This window comes from Phyllostomus discolor, chromosome 10 (genome assembly GCF_004126475.2).
Source record: "Phyllostomus discolor isolate MPI-MPIP mPhyDis1 chromosome 10, mPhyDis1.pri.v3, whole genome shotgun sequence".
In the NCBI taxonomy this organism is placed as follows: Eukaryota; Metazoa; Chordata; class Mammalia; order Chiroptera; family Phyllostomidae; genus Phyllostomus; species Phyllostomus discolor.
Window position 1 is genome coordinate 79338233 of NC_040912.2, and position 17609 is coordinate 79355841.

Here is a 17609-nt window from a genome sequence, read left to right on the forward strand (position 1 = left end):
TAATTAGATGGTATAAAAATGTCAGCCTGAAATGATACCAATTATTTTTTCCTGAAGCATAACTAATATTCTAAAACAAAATACAGTCCGTTCTCATTTAAAGTCCCATTAGAATTATTGCAGATAAAATCTCAGTGATTATAATTGGCATAAATTTCTACTTGATCAGGATACTACTATATTACATTATACAGCATCAGATACTGTAAATAAACCCAATTGGTACAATACATTGTTAAGGAAATGTACAGTCTAGGAAACAAAATTTTAGAGATGTGTTCTCTAGAGTACACTGTCTGGTTCATTGTCCTTTTATTGGTAAGAAACAGACGGCTCAGAGTGGGTGAGCAGCCTAATGCCTCACAAGTACTTGATAGTAAAGTTAGAAAGATAAATTCAGTGCCCTAATATCTGATTTATAAACTACTATACCAAATTATGTTTTACTATGTATCATCATATTTCACTATCTCAAGTTCACTAATAGTATTTAAGGCAAGAGCTATATTCTACTCTTACTTTTCTTGTATTATTTATAATGATTATCTTTGGTTTGCTATGAGAATGTATTAAAAACAAACAATAACAGGGACGTCTGAGTATAATCCAAAGACACTGTCACCGGAGGAATTGCATTCTGAAGGGAGTTCTGTGTAGCCTGTTCTGTGAAGAGTAGACTGTGTGGAGACGTCTTTTTCCAGCAGTAGGTGGAGGCCTTCATAGGTCTTCCCGTGAAAAAGTGGGAAATGTTGGCTAAAACACTTAACAGTTGCTTTGATGAAGTTGCAAGAAAGTTAGGATCAGGAAGCAAAAAAATAAATAGATAGATAGATAGAGCGATAGAGCGAGCATATTGGAGAAAGCACTGCTCAAGTCAGTTTCCACTTTGAGGGTCTTTGTCAAGCCCGAGTGACCCTGCCAGGCACAGGAGAACAGGAACCAAGCCCAGAACCCATCCAGCCTGGTCAGTCTGGTACAGAGTACCCCCAAAGTCCACGTAGAGCATGGGTCGACTAGAAATGTTACCTCTTCCCCTAATGTCCTCACCTCCTGTAACGCACTAAAAAAGTTGGTCGCCTTGGCCCAGGCTAACGGGAGGAAAATGCTCTAGAGATTTCATAACCAGATCTGTTGCCAAAATATATATCCTCTGGGCTGTGTGAGAAAATTTTGAAGTGAGAATTTCATTTAAAATGGGTTCTAGGTTCCTTTATACGGGCAAGCAGAAGCTATTGCTAATACTTTCTGGCAGAACCTACCTTCAAACCAGGCCTCAAAGAATTGCTACAGATAAGTGTCTGCAGAATGTGAGCTTATGCAACACACATGCGCACGCACACCCAGTACATGAGACACGCAGGGAAAGGGTTCCAGGAACAAGATTCAGCAGAGGTGAGAGACAAAACGGTCAGCTCGGCGAAGGCCTCCAGTTTCATGATCGTGCGACTTGCAGCACAGGCTTACCTTACGTTTAACTAGTAACCTCTGCCGTAACAGCTCTGCCTTTTATATCTTTTCTTGCCCTGCTACAGTGTGTAAATATTTTTAATGGCTGCACCATATTGTGCTTATAGATGTGTTTGTGTATATGTGTGTTATGTTTGTATAAATTACATATGTGTGTGTATAATCAGCTCCCCATTGCTCTGCCTTGTAGGTGATCTTTTTAGTTTAAGATACTGCTTTCTGATGAACACCATTGTTGCCAGATCTTATGTTTACCCGTGATACTATTATTTTTTACTGAGGATGGGAGGAAATTCCTAGAGCTGGAATTTGGGGCTCCAGAAGTATGTAAATTTTAACTCCTAGGGTAGGCGCTTTTTACCAGTTATGTCTGATAAAACGGGAAGTAAAAACTTTGAGAATAAGCACAAAGTATAAGTGTGCCAGATAAATGTGGAGCAAATACTATTGGAAAATTCACTAGTTTGTGCTTTGGTGCATGGCTGACATTCAACTTCCTACATTTAATGGAGGACAGAGCTCAAGACAAGCAGAAGACCCATTTTTGTCTTTGTTTGGTTTGTGGTTGTCATCATTTCATTGTAGAAGAATGAGAGGGTTGCAGTTCCTTTTTTATTAATATAGTTCTCCACTGGAGTAAGAAAGTGGACATTGGAGACCTGCAAGGGATGAACAGCCGGAATGAATTGTAAAATGCAGGTTTTTGAATCAGTTATTTGCTGCATGTACATAATCCCGTGTTGTGCTCTGTTTATGTGGAAGCGGAACATAAAGGCCCGTGCCCTTGCAGTTTGGTGTGTTGGTCACGTCGTGGCTCATGTCTCCTGCCTTCGAAGACCAATTTTAATCTGTGAGGATGTTGCGGGAGATTTTGCCTTGAGTGCCTGGAAAGCAGAGCGTTGCTGATTACACCTGAACAGTGACTGTGGGTTTTCTAGGCAAGTTACTGAAGCCCACCCGGGCCTCAGGGGTCTGGACGCTGCTGTCCAGGTGCCAGCGCCGATTCCCTTTCCAGTCTGCTCACTGCTCCCGTGCTGCAGTCTGCACTTGGACTCCACATTCGTTCTTAAAGAGCCCTTTATCTCTCCTACTTCTCGTAGTCATTTTGAGTTATTATACTTTGCGCCTGCCATATCAATTCCTCCAAAATAACATCTTTCCAACTTCGAGAGTACTTAGAGTTAAGCACATGTCTGAGTGTGAAGACAATGATGGCATTTAACAATGCCATTTCTGCCGTGCGAGCTAGTGTATTTATGCCCTCATCATCTCCAGTGGCCCGGGCTCCATCATAGACCATTTCACCGGCAGAAGAAGATTGATGGGCTCACTCCGTGTTGAGGTTGGTGCTTATCTGCATCATAAATCCAGTCAGCCGGCAAGCCGTCGTGGAAAGACTCCTGACCAGTCACGCATACGTGTCGGGTCAACCCTGAGAAGGGCTTATCTGATCAGAGAATGTCACTGCATTCTGTCATCCTTCCTATCACTCTTGCTTTGTTTTAACAAGAACCACTGAGCAAACAGTAAAATCTTCCGCCGTCCGAAACTTGAGTGAGGAGAGAAACCGTGCTGTCTGCTTTAATCATAGGTGACGAACCGGCACGGACACTCAGCTGAAACAGCGCACGTAGTGTCCGTCCAGCCGTGCTGGTTCCCAGTGCTTCTGCTCCCACCTATTCCGTCTGGTAATGCTTCCTCGGTGGCCCCGCAGAACACACAGGGCCACCCCCGTGGGAGGCGGGGGAGCTCTGGGTTGGCAGGAAAGGGTTCTCCTGGAGAACAAAGTACTCATGTAGGGTGGGCAGAATGGGTTTACCATAGTGTGCATGTAAAACAGAGTTTATCCTCCTGTTATTATGTATTAATTACTGCATTGGTTTCCATATGAACAACCCCCCACACATACACACGCAGGTTTATTTTTTGAACAATTACTTATTTAAAACAATAACAACAATGAGCATTAGGGTGCAGCCTCTTTGCACCCTAAAACAGTCTGGCAGCTCCTCCAAATGTTAAACATAGAGGTTATCCTATGGCCCAACAACCCAAATTCTAGGTCTGTATTGAAGAGAGCTGGAAACTTATGTCCATGCAAAACTTGTATGTGGCTGTTTATAGTTACATTGTTTATAACAGCCAAAAAGTGGAAATACCCAAATGTTCACCAGCTGATAAAGAGACACACTGAATGTGGTATGCACATAGTTTGAAATAATGTCTGGCCGCACAAAGAAACGAAGGACTGACGCCTGCTACCGCCGGCACGAGCTCTGAAAGCACTATGCTGAGTGAAAGGAACCAGACAGATGACACCTCAGGCAGGGGCTGCGGCTTACACTCCCCGGGATCTCTGAGCTAGCGAGATCTGACTAACCACGAAGCATATCTAGTGGAGTCAAGATCGTTTAAACTAGGGAATCAGTTGCAGAGTGGAAGGAAAAGAAGGAATCAATACAGTCTCCTTAGGTAGCCTTAAAATAAAGTGAGTTGGAGGATTGTGTCACTAAGATGGGAAGGCTCCTCAAAGATGGTTAATTAGAAGTCCCTTGTGCCTTATTCATGAACTATTTAAAAATACGCATGCAGCGACTGTGGATCCTTTGTCAGTTGGCTCACACCTTACATTTTGGTCTTCATAGAACATGCTGTTTCAGACTGCATTGCAGCGACAGCACTGGTACTAACACAGCCTTTCCGACTCAGGCACGTGAAAGAGCTCCAGGTAAACACGTTACCCATGGCTCCGGGCGAGCTATTATTAACTTTAAAATGTGTTCCTTCATTTTTTTTAATGTTCCTTGCCATTCTGTACTCCAAAGCCTCTCACAGGTTATTATAGGAAAAATAATTAAGGAGCTGAATTATTTTGGTTTTGTTTTTTAGACCAAGAGACCACCCCGAAATAATAGATTATTATAAAATCCACTTGCTACTTAGGAGCTAGAATATATTCAATGCTTGAACTAGAAAGGGATATGATTTTAATTTCTTTATAAAAAATAGTGCATGGTCTTTCTCCAAATATCTGGAAGAGATGGTTGTACCCGAAGTGAAATTCAGTGAGATATTTCCTTCCTAGCAGTCCGCTCAAATGGAAATTCCACCAGCTACAAGGCACTGCACGTACACACACCGTACTGTCCTTTCTACTTCGGAACAGGCACTGTTTGTCCTTCCCACAGAAACTCGTCATCAGGCAGGCCCTCATTTAAAGCCTAATTTAGATTCTCTTTCTCTGTGTTATCTATCCCTCATATTTTAGTGAGGATCCAAAGGAATGTCTTCTTCTTCCTTCTGGCTGAGACCCTCGGAATTTCTTTCTTCCTTTTCTTCATCTTACCCTACTCCCAGACTTTGCTGCTGCCTAATTTTTGAAGTAGGAAACATCAAACTCCCTGCCCCATCTCCACCACGCCGCCATTTCTAACCCAGAGGAGGGTGCCCTGTGCCTGCACCCCAGGGCGGCAAGGAAAGCTGTGACTCTGAGTGTGCCCCTCTCTCCCTACGACCTCCCGTTGTTTTCAAGTGAGTCTCACTCCGACTCCACCCACGAGTACTCTGTTATCATTAGAGACTCCCAAGTGTCTGTTTCTCTCATTTTCTTCGGTCGTATCCTCTCCAAACCTCATTGTTTTTTTTTCTTTTTTTCACCAAACTATATATTTACTTCATATATTTATTATATGTAAATTAGAAAGTTAATGTTTAATATTTCTTAGAAAGGACCTTTTAAGCCACCAGACATTCCAGATGCTTTAACAGTTGCTTTCAGCACTTCAGAAAGTTCTCGCATGGAAACATGGACCTGGGGAGAGCAGTGAGGGAAACTGCGGGCAACTGCACTTGGGCAACAACAAAAAGCAAACAAACACGGACTTGATCTTTGTAGGGCCCCGATGGGAATAAGCAGTATAAACAGTACCTCCTGAATTCAGCAGAACTTCCTCCAGAGTTATTTAACTCATTAAAAGAAAAATAAATATCTACCTGAAAATATATTCTGAGACTCAAATAGTAGTGTTCTAAATTTAATCAAGAAATATGAATCCCGAGACAAAGAAGTACCTAAGTATGATAACATCAAGTTATAAATTACCATTTTTCTCACCACCGCTTTGAAATAAAAATTTAAGAAAATGAACCTACTTTAAAATGAACCTATAAAATACCCACCAATCAAGCATGGGACAGTATTTCATCACTATGTCCATAGATCATTTCTTTTAGGTATAGGTGAGTATCTTGCAAGTTATCACACAAGACACATTTTAATAGTCATCAAACCTCATTATTTTCTTATCAAACCTTATGGTTATCAAGCCTTATGGTTGATCTGTGGTCAATCCTTGAATTTCTTTATTACCAGAACCCTTTTTCTCCCTTGTTTTTCCCTTGTAGATGGTAAATCCTTAAGCCTGGTTCTCAAAGTCTCTCTTCTTCACTCTCATTTCCACTCTAGAATATTCCACAATTAGATGGTACTGCTATATATTTCAATTAGTTCATCCCATCTGGGCCCTCAGCAGCATAAAAGTATTATCAAGGAATCCTTAATTTTTTTTCTTCCCTTCCTTTCAAAGTTCTGTTTTTCACCACTCACCGTAAGCCTCCACCCCACCAAGGTAATTAAGCATGAATGCCCTCACACCTAGGATTAGGATTCAGGGGCTCCTAATTCTTTGCTGCTCCTGTCATCTCAAGAGACCCACTTTATGTGATGACAAGCACTCTTTGACAAAATGTGCCAGGAGAGCTCTTTTGTTTGTTTGCTTATTTGACTGTTGGTTTTGGTTTTGCATCCCAGAGAGGGAGGCGTGTTCAGCAGGAGACATGCTCATTCTCTGCCATGGAGATGAGAGGTCCCAGCTCCCAGCACCTCTCGTGGCTGCTTAGAGCACAGAAGGGCCCCAGTTCAGTCAGCGGTGACTGCCAGCGCTCCGGAGGGGGGAAAGACATTCCGGGTGATGTTTGTCAGTCCTGCTTAATTATGAGTTTCAATTACCAAAGGAATCCACCAACAGCACTCGCATTTCTCACAGAGTTTGCCCTGATCATGTTAAGTTCTGGGTGTTAGGAGGGACGGAGAGGGAGGATTTCATGCATAGTAGCCCCAAATGCATGCTCAGGATTCTAATGGTCACCAAGAACAACAGAAATAGAGACAATGGTACTGTATAATCAGAATTTGCTAGGGGAGTAGATCTGAAATGTGTCCCCCCCAAAAAAAAGATAATGTGGTGATGGATGTGTTAATTAACTAGATGGAGGAATCATTTCACAATGTCTGCATCTATCAAATCGCCACGATGTGTGCTTTCACTGGCAGGGGTGCCCCGCCTTTTGGCATCTCTGGGCCACACTGGAAGAAGACTTGTCTTGGCCACACATTACATACATTGCGACACAATCACACACACAAGAAATCTTGTAAGTAAATTTTTGATTTTGCATTGGGCTGCATTCACAGCCATCCTGGGCCACGGATTGGACACCCCTGAATAGTATTGCCCATGATACCTCAGTAAAGCTGGAAAAAAAGAATAGAAACAAGGTTTTAAGTATTAAAAATGTAAACTTTATTTAATTTACATTCTAGGACTGTTCATTTTATGAGACTTTGGAAACATTTCAAAACTTTGTATTTTCCCCCATCTTCCTATTTTTCCTTGTTGCTAAAATAAAAAACCATGAGGTGAGCTCTGTGGGACTCCAGGCAATTCCTGTCAGAAGGAGACCGTGACGTTATAATGGCCTCAGATGACGAGACCTGTGCAAACGACCTGTGGTAGCAATAACAGAAGAAGCAAGGGAAGGCTTTTGAAATCCTTTTTACTTAAAAGGAGGAACAGAAAAAATGTGCTTCTATTGGAGCTTTGGGTAGTAGTACAGGCAGACTCCCAAGTTCATTCTTTCCCCGAAGGTCTCAGCCCTTTTGTGTCCCCCTCCAGTCGCCTTCCTGGACCTCCGTGGGGCCCTTGGTCATCTGAGGTCAGAGAGGTCAGTCTCCCCACTGCTGGCTGAGGTGGGGGGAATGGCATTAGTTCCAGTTCTCACTGCTGGTACTGTGTCAGAAAGGAAAGTGGTGTATTGGGCCTCAGTTGAGCCGCCAATGTGTTCCTTCGAGAGTTATTGTCTACACGATAGTTTTATATACAGAATACTGCTTTTCCTGAGCTTCTGTTACATTTTTGATCGAAGGCACTTTTTGTCCATTGACTTGGATAAGCAACTGCTGTAGTTGGTGTTGATTTCATGGGAAATGCATTTTATACGTCAAAACCACCATAAAAGCAGGGTTTGTTGCTCCCCATTTCAGAATTTTCCTGTGGCACCCATCTTCTTGGTCATTTTATTCCACCTGTGAGTTTCCAGGGAACATAAAATGATATAAAACACATTGCAGTATGTACGGTTGGGAAACAAGTTGTTTGAATACTGGATACGGAACCTGCCGTGTATATGACCTAGAGCAACATACTCTGCCCCCCCCGCCCCCGATGAGCCTCCGTTTCTTCATCTGTGTGTTAAGTAACGACATCACTCGGATAGTACTAGGGTTAAGTGATGCATTTTATGCAAAGGGTCTAGCATGGTACCAGCTTCCTAGTAGATGTGTAATAAATAGGAGTCCCCTTTCCTGGTCTTGACCTTCTTTCTTCCTGTCCTGCGTGATACTTGACACCTGTCTTGATTATCTACAATACAGCATCGGAGCTTACCTCCCAGGAGTAAAATGTGATTGAGCAATGAAATACAAGCAAGGCATTTGCTTCTGAAATGGTGGAGATAACTCATTTTTTTTTAATATTTGGGAGCGTGTATTCTACAAATAATGTCTTATTCAACATACTTTTTCAGGACTTTATTAAAACTTGGATTCCTTACTGAACATACTTTATGCAAAACACAACTGTTTGTTCCTAAGTGCTTTGTACTTAGAATTCACTTGAAAAGAAACATGATCTTTTTTTGTTTGTTCATTTGTTTACTCATCTATTCATTTAACAAATGTTCACTGAGTATTTATTACATGCCAGAAACTATGTTAAGCACAAGGGATACATCCACGAACAAAACAGTATTGTTAATAATTGTACACTTGGTGAGGGTTGAGTCCAAACACACGATTCTTTCCTTGAAGGGGCGTGTTGCCTGGGTTTCTCTTCCGGGTCCAACAGCATCTTACCCATGAGCAGTAGAATGTCTCCACCAATCCTGATTTGCTTGATCTGACTGTGACTGTAAGTTATTTGAGTGTGAGGAAAAAATATTCGACCTTTGTTTTCTTCTTAATTTAGTCCCCAGCCCCAAGCTTAGAGCTAGCTCCTCGTTACAAGTGTGCCGGTAGTGGTCGTAGCAGCAGCAATAGCAGCAGCAGCAGCAGCATAAATCACAGCGACAGCTTGCGCTTTAAGCACAGGCACGTGCTGCCTTGGCCGGTGTGGCTCGGCTGGTTGGGTGTTGTTTCTGTAGTGAAGGGTTGCTGGTTTGATTCCCAGTCGGGGTACATGCTGGGGTTATGGGTTCGATCTCTAGTCAGGGCATGTGTAAAACGCAACTAATCAATGTTTCTCTCACATTGATGTTTCTCTCCCCCTCCTGTCCCCTCTCTCTAAAAATAAATAGGTAAGAATCTTAAAAAAAAAAAAAGAGAGAGTAGACACTTGCCAAAGAACTTAATGTACAAGAACTCCACTGGCAAGGTGACTCCTGTGAATTCGGGTAATTTCTAGACCATCCAGCTGGCTCTTAGAGTCAGTTAAAGACTCTAGTTATTGATGAAGTAAGGAATTCCATATTTATTGTACTGAGTGCATTTTCACAATACTCAGAAAGATTTTATGAAGCCAAATGTTTGCTGCAAAGAAAAACTCACGTTTACCGTGGTTCTTTTCTGTAGGGAAAGGCCAGCTTTAAATCCAGAACCCATTAAAAAGTGTCATATGAGGGTCACTGCATTCTGTGGCTCAACAGAAGTGACCATCAAATTCTGTGCTGTTCGTACCTCAGGACTTGACACAGAGCATTCATAATTTTAATATCTCTACATTTAGTGATGATTATTTTTAATTGAAAATTTAAGAGTGGATAAAGACTGATGTTATTCCATCACTCTGTGTTCTCAACAGTTTTTAAACTCTAAAGTTTTCCCAGCAATAATACTGCCCCCAAAATAAGACAGACATATTTTGATTGGTCTGATTAATGATACGGACCGGCATAATGTTGCCTAAAGTAGCAAGAAGAACCTTTTTGAGTTGGAGTTTTTGTCCCAGGGATGTTGCGTGTGTGACCACTGGGTTTTGACCTGCTTGGGGGTTCTCCAGGGAGAGTCAGCCGGCATTCACCTCAGACGCACTAGGTGTCAGACGCTGTCCCCAGTGCCCTCGGGTCCGTCACCTTAACCTCACCGCAAGTCTTTCACAGAGTTCATTGCAACCTGTGTTTTCAATTCTCTGAGGCCCAGAGCATTTAAATAATTTTATCACGTTTATTAAGTAGCGATCTGGGGTCTGGCAGAGATTTTTGGATTCTTCCCACTGTACCGCAGACCTCTCAGTGAGAACACGTTTCCATTTATTTCTGTGGCTTTGGTGTTTTTATTTCAGTTCTGTTAAACGACATCCACTTCTAGTTGGGAAAAATGAAGGAATATGGAAGTTTAGAAACTAATTACAAGTGGGTGTGTTCTTAAAGCAGGGACTCACCTGCGAGCGCTAAGGTGCTGTCGTCTCCATAGTCATTGGTGGCTGAGGTGCCCTTGCCACTCGTGCAAGGAAACCTGTCAAACCAGGGTCCTCATTGTTAGAGAGAGGAAATGTGACTGGGGCATTTCTGCCCCTCCTTCCTGCAGAATGTGTGTTCTCCTTGCGATCCTCTGGTCCGTTTCCCTCTCCCCCCAGCCACCCGTCGCCACTCAGCATTTTCTCTGGCGCCCGTCACCTGGCCTCTGCCGCCGAGACCAGACAGTAAGCGTGATGAGTGCCGGGCAGGGGGCGGCCCTGGCCCTTTCTGCGCTCTGCTCAGGACTGGGCAGCTGGTTCCGCAGGCATGTTTGTGAGGGCAGCTCCCAGGCTCCCAGATTGTGGGCAGGCGTAGAAGGGCCAGCGAGGCTGGTTTCCCACCCGGAATGTTGAAGTGCGGGAATAGATCTGGGGGGACAGAGCCTCACAGACTCCATGGGCTTTGGCCACAGCCTTTATGCTTGGTCATGGCGGCTTGATTTTCGAGAACGTTTTCCCTGGGCTGGAGCTCTCTATCCATAATTTAGTAAGCCGGATTAGAACTTGCGGTCCGTGGAGAGGAAGGCGTATCAGATGCAGCATAGGCGGCCCTGGGTAGCAGGGCTGGAGTAATGGACGAAGTTCTTGCACGTGGGATTCTGGCCGGGCTTCAGGTGATGGGAGAGTCTCTTCTTCTCATGTTTCTGCCCAAGCTTTACTTTTTGCTGTGTAACTGTGAAAATCAGTAATCGTTTGCCTTGTAGCTCACAGGGATTCAGAACAAAAGACTGGAGGTGGGTTAATCAGGTCTGTGTTTAATTAGTCAATGTGTAAAGTCACAGAACACCAGAATTTTTAGAAACGATTGGAAATTATGTAGTCCTTAAAAAGGTATGCTCACATGGAGTAGGTTAAGGCATTATTTTTTGTGTAGATTTATTTATTTCTTAGTAAATTATTTATGTTTTTCCTAGAGTGCAGAATGTAACCTGGTTCTTCTGTACACACACAACCATTTCCTCGGAGAATCAATTCTTGATTTTATGGTCTTAGAAAGGAGACATATTGATAAAGGAGACGTATTTACTCTATTCTTATTTTCTCTGTATGTGACCACACCATGTGAGCTTTTTAGGAAGATTTTTACTAAAGGAGTAATATCTGAGGTAGTCTTAATGTTCTCCTTTTGTTTTCCTTTAACTTAGCTAAACCACTGATGTAACAGAACATTAATATCACTAATGCAAATGCAGTACTATAAAATGGATTTCTTTCAGATGAGAAAAAAATAGCTCATGATTTTGAATTAAAAGCTGTACATGCCATTATATTTTCTGTTTCTCTTAACACAACACGCTCTGATTAGTCAGTGGAAACAAGTAACCCAAGTGGGATTTGTCTAGACTCCGAGGCCGCCGGGAAGGCTTGACGATCTGGGGTATGGATTTCTGAAGCTTCACGTGTTTTTATCAGTCAATTTCCAAGATGCCTCAGAGACCATTAAGATAGATAATAAATCAGGTGAGATTAAGTTGTGTTCGGTATCGTGCAAAGAACTGTAATTAGAAAGAAAATGTTTAATTTAGGAAAAAGAAATGGAGCATTGTAAGTGCAGTTTGTTAAGGTTTTGAGGAAGCCCCTTGTAGGGCATGCACCCTTCGTCCCAGTTCTGAGCCTGCTAAGAAGTAGCAGAAGGTAGAGGAAGGATGAAACATTACCTTCATGTTGATATAAGCTAGAGGGAGTGACGTAGTCCAGTCTGACAGTCAAATGATTTTTCTCAATGGACAGCAGAGTTAAAACAGATTTAGGAATGAGGGTGGGAGGTGGGGGTGGTTGGGGCAGGGGAAAGTAGTGGTGGGAAAATGGAGACAATAAAAAAATTAAAAAAGAAAGCCTTCTTGGGGAAAAAAAAAAGCAGATTTACTAACCCCCTTACTGAAGGTGCTGGACTACTTCCTCCTTCCCTGGCCGAGGCAGGGTCTTCACTGCTGAACTTGGCAAGACAGTACTCAACCTCCTTGCACTCTGGGTTCTCAAGTGGAGGAACGGGGTTGCCGAAGCAAGCACACCCAGCTGCTTCTCCCCAGTTTTATCAGAGGAGTTATTTCACTTTCCCTGCAGTGCGTAAAACATGGAGAAAGGTCAGGGATTCCATTAATTGAGCTTCATTTTAATGGACAGAAACATGAGACTTGGGGGTGGAGGGAGAGCATTTCTCCCAACATCCTGAGATACACACACACTTTCCACATTCTGTGCTCTCTGAAACTGCAGGGTATCTGAAATCAGGGGCATCTTAATGGCTGTGGACTGGAAGACAGTCTTGATGAATCGTCCGCCTCAGTGTGCTGTGACGGTTCAGTTAATGAGCCTCTCACGGAATGTTTGAGGAAAGAGCATGAGTCTTGCCCAGTGTGGGAACATGTTTTCTTTAGACTTTCTGAGAGCACCAACAACATACCAACGTACCAAACGTTGCAGCATGGCTGTCAATGAGCAGCGGGAGGGAAAATCCTGGATGCACTTCTCACAGAAACTCGCTGACCGTCTTTAGAAAATAAGGATATTGACATCTCTGGGTCACTCAAAAGGGCTGGGCTCTTGAGTATGACACAGTTTTAAGAATATCTTAATTTATTTTTCTTATATCTCCTTATTACATGGGAGACTCGTGGCAAACATCTAGTTATTTCAAAAAGGAGATTTTCAGGAGGCATTCTGTAGTTTAATTAGGGTGAAAATGCTCACTCATAGTTTATTGAGTGAGGAAGAGCAGGTCAAGTCATTCAAAATAGTTTTCTGTATATTGAAGGCAGCTGTTTTCAAAGATGGTCCTTCCTATGCCCCTGTAACATTTATCTAGATATGCTCAGTTTATTTTTTTGTAATGTTTCTAATAAACTGAATCTCTTTTTTTTTTTGAAAGGGGGTCCTGATGACAACTTAATTGAAGGTGGAGGAACAAAATTTGTGTGCAAACCTGGAGCCAGAAATATTACTGTCATATTCCACCCATTACTAAGGTAAGGTCAGCCCCATGTACGCAACTGAAGATCAATATTTTCATTATTGATGCTGATGTACTGAATGTCAATAGGTCAGTCAGCGCCGAAACAAGTCATTAAAAAAACAAAACAAAAACCTGTTCCATTTCCTAGGGCCTCACTATCAAAGACGGTCAATAGAAGAAATAATGTGAACCCTACTAAGGAGCTACTTATTCTCAGGAGCACTGCTCCACAGATACTCCAGATTTCCTTTCCTACTCCCTGTCCCTGCCCGTGCCCTCCCCCTTCCCCTGTCTTTCTGTTCCCCTTCCTACGTATTTCAGGGGTTGGCAGGCTAGGGACCACAGGAGAAGTCTAACCTGTCACCTGCTTTTGTAAATAAAATTTTATTGACACACAGTCATGCTTATCCATTTACGTATTGCCCATAGCTGCTTTTGTGCTATGATTACAGAATCGGATATTTGCAGTGGACCCTGTATGGCCCACAAAGCCTATAATACTTATTCTGTGGCCCAGAATTGCAGACCTGTGACCTGTCACTAATTTACAGCAGTGACTCAGATGTCCCAGGGAATTGGCAGGTCTCTGCACAAACATGATTTACAAAACGGAAAGGCATTCTGGGCATCAACTACGCGTGTGGTTTTTATGGACGGAAGGGCAGCTTGGCGGTGGCTAGAAAGGCGTCTGTTGCCCTGCTGCAGTTGGTTGGGACGCTGCGATTGTGGGAAAACAAGGATCCATGGCAATTCCGTGTAAAAAACGTTTAGGCCCCAGATACCTTTGAAAAGGTGCTTTTTGGGATAGGGACAGGGATTTGTTCAGTGGATCTAAAGTTGCAGTTTTGCGAGATGAAAATGTTCTTGAGATCTGTTACACAACATGTGCATACAGTTAATACTGCTGAAGAGGTTAAGACGTGTTTTTGACTAAAATAAAAAGGGTACTTGTTGGACACAGATATTGAATATAATATTAACTGTATGTTTTCCTTGGTAATTGATCAGTATATATTTTTGCTGGTTTCATATAATGGACAAGAAACACTTGGGTTCATTAAAAGTTAGATACCTGGCCTGGCTGGTGTGGCTCAGTGGATTGAGTGCCGGCCCAAAGGGTCGCCAGTTCCATTCCCAGTCAGGGCACATGCCTGGGTTGCAGGCCAGGTCCCCCTGCAGGGGCACAAGAGGCAACCACACATTGATGTTTCTCTCCTTCTCCTTCTCTCTCCCCCTCTCTCTCCAAATAAATAAATGAATAAAAAAAAGTTAGATACCTCATATGATCATGCTAACTTTCTCAGATAACTTCTATGACATTTGTGGCATTGACATTTGTGGCATTTGGGTTAACAGTTAAGCAGATGCTACTGAATTGGCCAGAGATAATGCTGTGTGTGCTTTTTCAAAACATAAGCAGGTTGTTATTGGAATTACCCTACCATCTCATTAGCCAAGACTTAGTAAATTGATATCATTAGAAATAATTCAATTCTAATCTCTTAAGCGGTTTTTAACAATTGTACTGGAATACCTCACCCAGTTAGGTTTAAATGCAAAAGCACAAATGTAGAAACTCAACAACAATGATCCTCACTGTCTCACAATGAAAAATAAGAGATTCTAAAAGAAATGTCTAGCCTTTTAAGGAATTATTTTAGCAAACATTTATTGCAAATAAATTTACATAATTTAAGAATCATTGAATTAAGAGAATTAAGACTATTCTAAGTTTAGATTCTAAATTTGATTTTATATACGTATGAAATAGGTAAATTACAACATACAGAATTTCTACATTAAGTAACAATTCTCATATATCAACTGACTTTGGTAATTAATTGAGTGTCCACTCTCTCTCCAATTACAATTGATTTCTTATTAGAGTTGCTAATTGTTAGGAAAATGGGAAAATACCTTAATCATTATAGGCATCTTCTAACCTAGGTTAATGCCATAATTCACTGCAAAGTTATGTTATTGTTGGATAAATGGAATCCTTACGCTTACATTTGTTCCTAAGTATAGAAGAAACAAATTCTTTGGAAGTTTTTTGGCAGTGTTGTTAATAAACACTTTTCAAGAGATTTTTTTCCCCCATAAATGGTTTTTCTTTTTAAATGCAAAGTTAGCTGAATAGAAAAAAATTATACTATTTCATACTTACTAAAATGCAATTCTGGTAAAATACTGTTAGAACTTAATGTATTAAAGTTCTTGAAAATTATTGTTTAATATTATATGTATGCTGCTTTACTAGAGAAGTTTTTTAAAAAAATCCTTTCCTGGGGACCTGCTTGTTGATTTCAGAGAGAGAGGAAAGGAGGGAGGGAGGGAGAGAGAAAAACACGGATGTGAGAGAGAAACATGGATCGGTCGGTCACCTCTCGTACGCGCCCCGAGCAGGATCGAACCCACAGCCTTTCCATGTAGGGGATGATGCTCAGCCAGCTGAGCCACCTGGCCGGGGCGAGAGGTGCTTTAAGACTTGAGAACACTCCAACTAGTTCGCTCACTTGTTTGGTTTCCACTTTCATTCAGAATTTGACTTTATTATTGACTAGAACTGGAGAAAATGTTGTAGCATGTTTCAAAATAATTTATTGTCCATTCATTTCTGTGTAACTCTTAGTCAAAGTCACAACAATATCATGTGGTCTGCAAGGTAGGTTAACTCCTTTCCAAGCAGGTGATTATTACAGACCTTATTTTTTTTAGTATGTATTTATGTGTGCATGGATGTATTTAATGGAATTTATTTGGGTGACACTGGTCACAAACCCATACAGGTTTCAAGTGCACAACTCAGCAGAGCATCGTTTGCACACTGCACTGTGCACCCATCGCCCCAAGCAAAGTCTCTCCCAGTCCCAATTTCCCCCACTTTGCTCACCTCCACTACCCCCGATGCCCCAGCTGTCACCTCAGTGCTGTCTGTGTCCATGTGTTATGTATGGTTTTTTGCTTAGTGCCTTCACCTTCTTTCATCCAGTCCCCCAGCCTCCCTTCCCCTCTGACTGCTGCCAGTCCGTTCCATGTATTCATGCCCCTGTTCCTGTTTTGTTCGTCAGTTCATTTTGTTCATCAGATTCCACATATAAGTGAGATCATATGGTATTTTTCTTTCTCTGACTGGCTTACTTCACGTAGCATAATAATCTCCAGGTTCATCCATGCTGTTGCAAAAGGTAAGATTTCTTTTTTTGTTTTTTTCTTTTTTTTCAGTTCAGTAGTATTTATTTGTATGAATGGACCACAGCTTTTTTATCCACTCATCTACTGACGTGCACTTGGGCTGCTTCCAGATCTTGGTTATTGGCAATAACACTGCAGTGAACATAGGGATGCATATATTCTTTGTAAGCTTTATAGACTTTAAATTAGCCTTTGACTCAAACTGCACCCGTCTTCTCAAACAATTATAGAGTTTTAAGCTATGCCTTATATGAGCTAATGGAACTTCAAATGACAAGATGTTTCAGTGTATTTTTTACTTTGGTTTTTACACTTCAGCACTTGCCGATTATTGCATTTATTATTTCTTTTAAAGTTGGGAAGTTTACTTTTGGTAATGAGGAGAATCAAGGCGCATTATCATACTAGTGTATTTCATTTTTCCTAATATCATTTCATTTTTCCTGTAGCCATCTATTTATTTATGCTCAAGTAATGAAATGTTTATTAAATACTTGCAACATGTGTTCTCTAACTTAGCTATGGACTCTTGTTTAGGAATAGTCATTCTTTTTGTCTCGAGCTTATTGCAATATGTATAGGTATAGGAGGAGTATTTTTCACCCTTTTGTTCTTTGCCTTTTTTATGCTAGTTTCAAGTGAAAGTGACTTAGCATTTTATTACTTAAAAAACAATGTGATGTAGCAGGAGAGGCAGTGTGGAAGAGTGGAAAGATGGGAAAGAGCACAAGATTTGAAATTTAAAATGCAACCGGAACAAATGGTCCAGGTTCAAATGTAGGTTCCATTACTTCACTTTTGCTCACTGGTTATCTCCTGAGCTCTGATTCTGTGCTAGGTCCCGAGGACACAGAAAAAGAAGAAGGGGCCATTTTCGCCTACTCACTTGGTAGCTGCATTGGCGGTAAAAACTGAGAAGTCGGAAACCACTAGTCATGGGAAAGGAGGTGGATGAGTGCGGGGCCTCTCATTCCAAGTCTGTCAATTGGGACCGCTCTCTGGAAACCAGCTGGGTGTTACTGAGTGATCACACAGGCCTTCACCACGTAGTCCCGGTGTTTCTGCTTGTGTTGAGTGACTCATCTTTTTTCCATCCCAATTTTTCAAACTTTTTTTCTAGTTGATTATAATAATTATCATTTACTGATAACTTATATCATATTAAAAATAGGTTCAGAAGGAACTTATTGCAAGTTGATTTTTCT

At 41.7% G+C, this 17609-nt stretch overlaps 1 protein-coding gene across 3 annotated transcripts in view; it reads left to right on the forward strand.

The window, feature by feature from the left end:
* The window catches only part of EXOC4 (exocyst complex component 4), a 676926-nt gene that overhangs the window by 291218 nt on the left and 368099 nt on the right, over positions 1-17609 (forward strand). For all 3 annotated transcript variants that reach the window (XM_028525527.2, XM_036010918.1, XM_036010919.1), the window contains exon 10: positions 13126-13222. In XM_028525527.2, coding sequence (XP_028381328.1) covers positions 13126-13222 — 97 coding nt within the window. The remainder of the gene's footprint in view (positions 1-13125; positions 13223-17609) is intronic.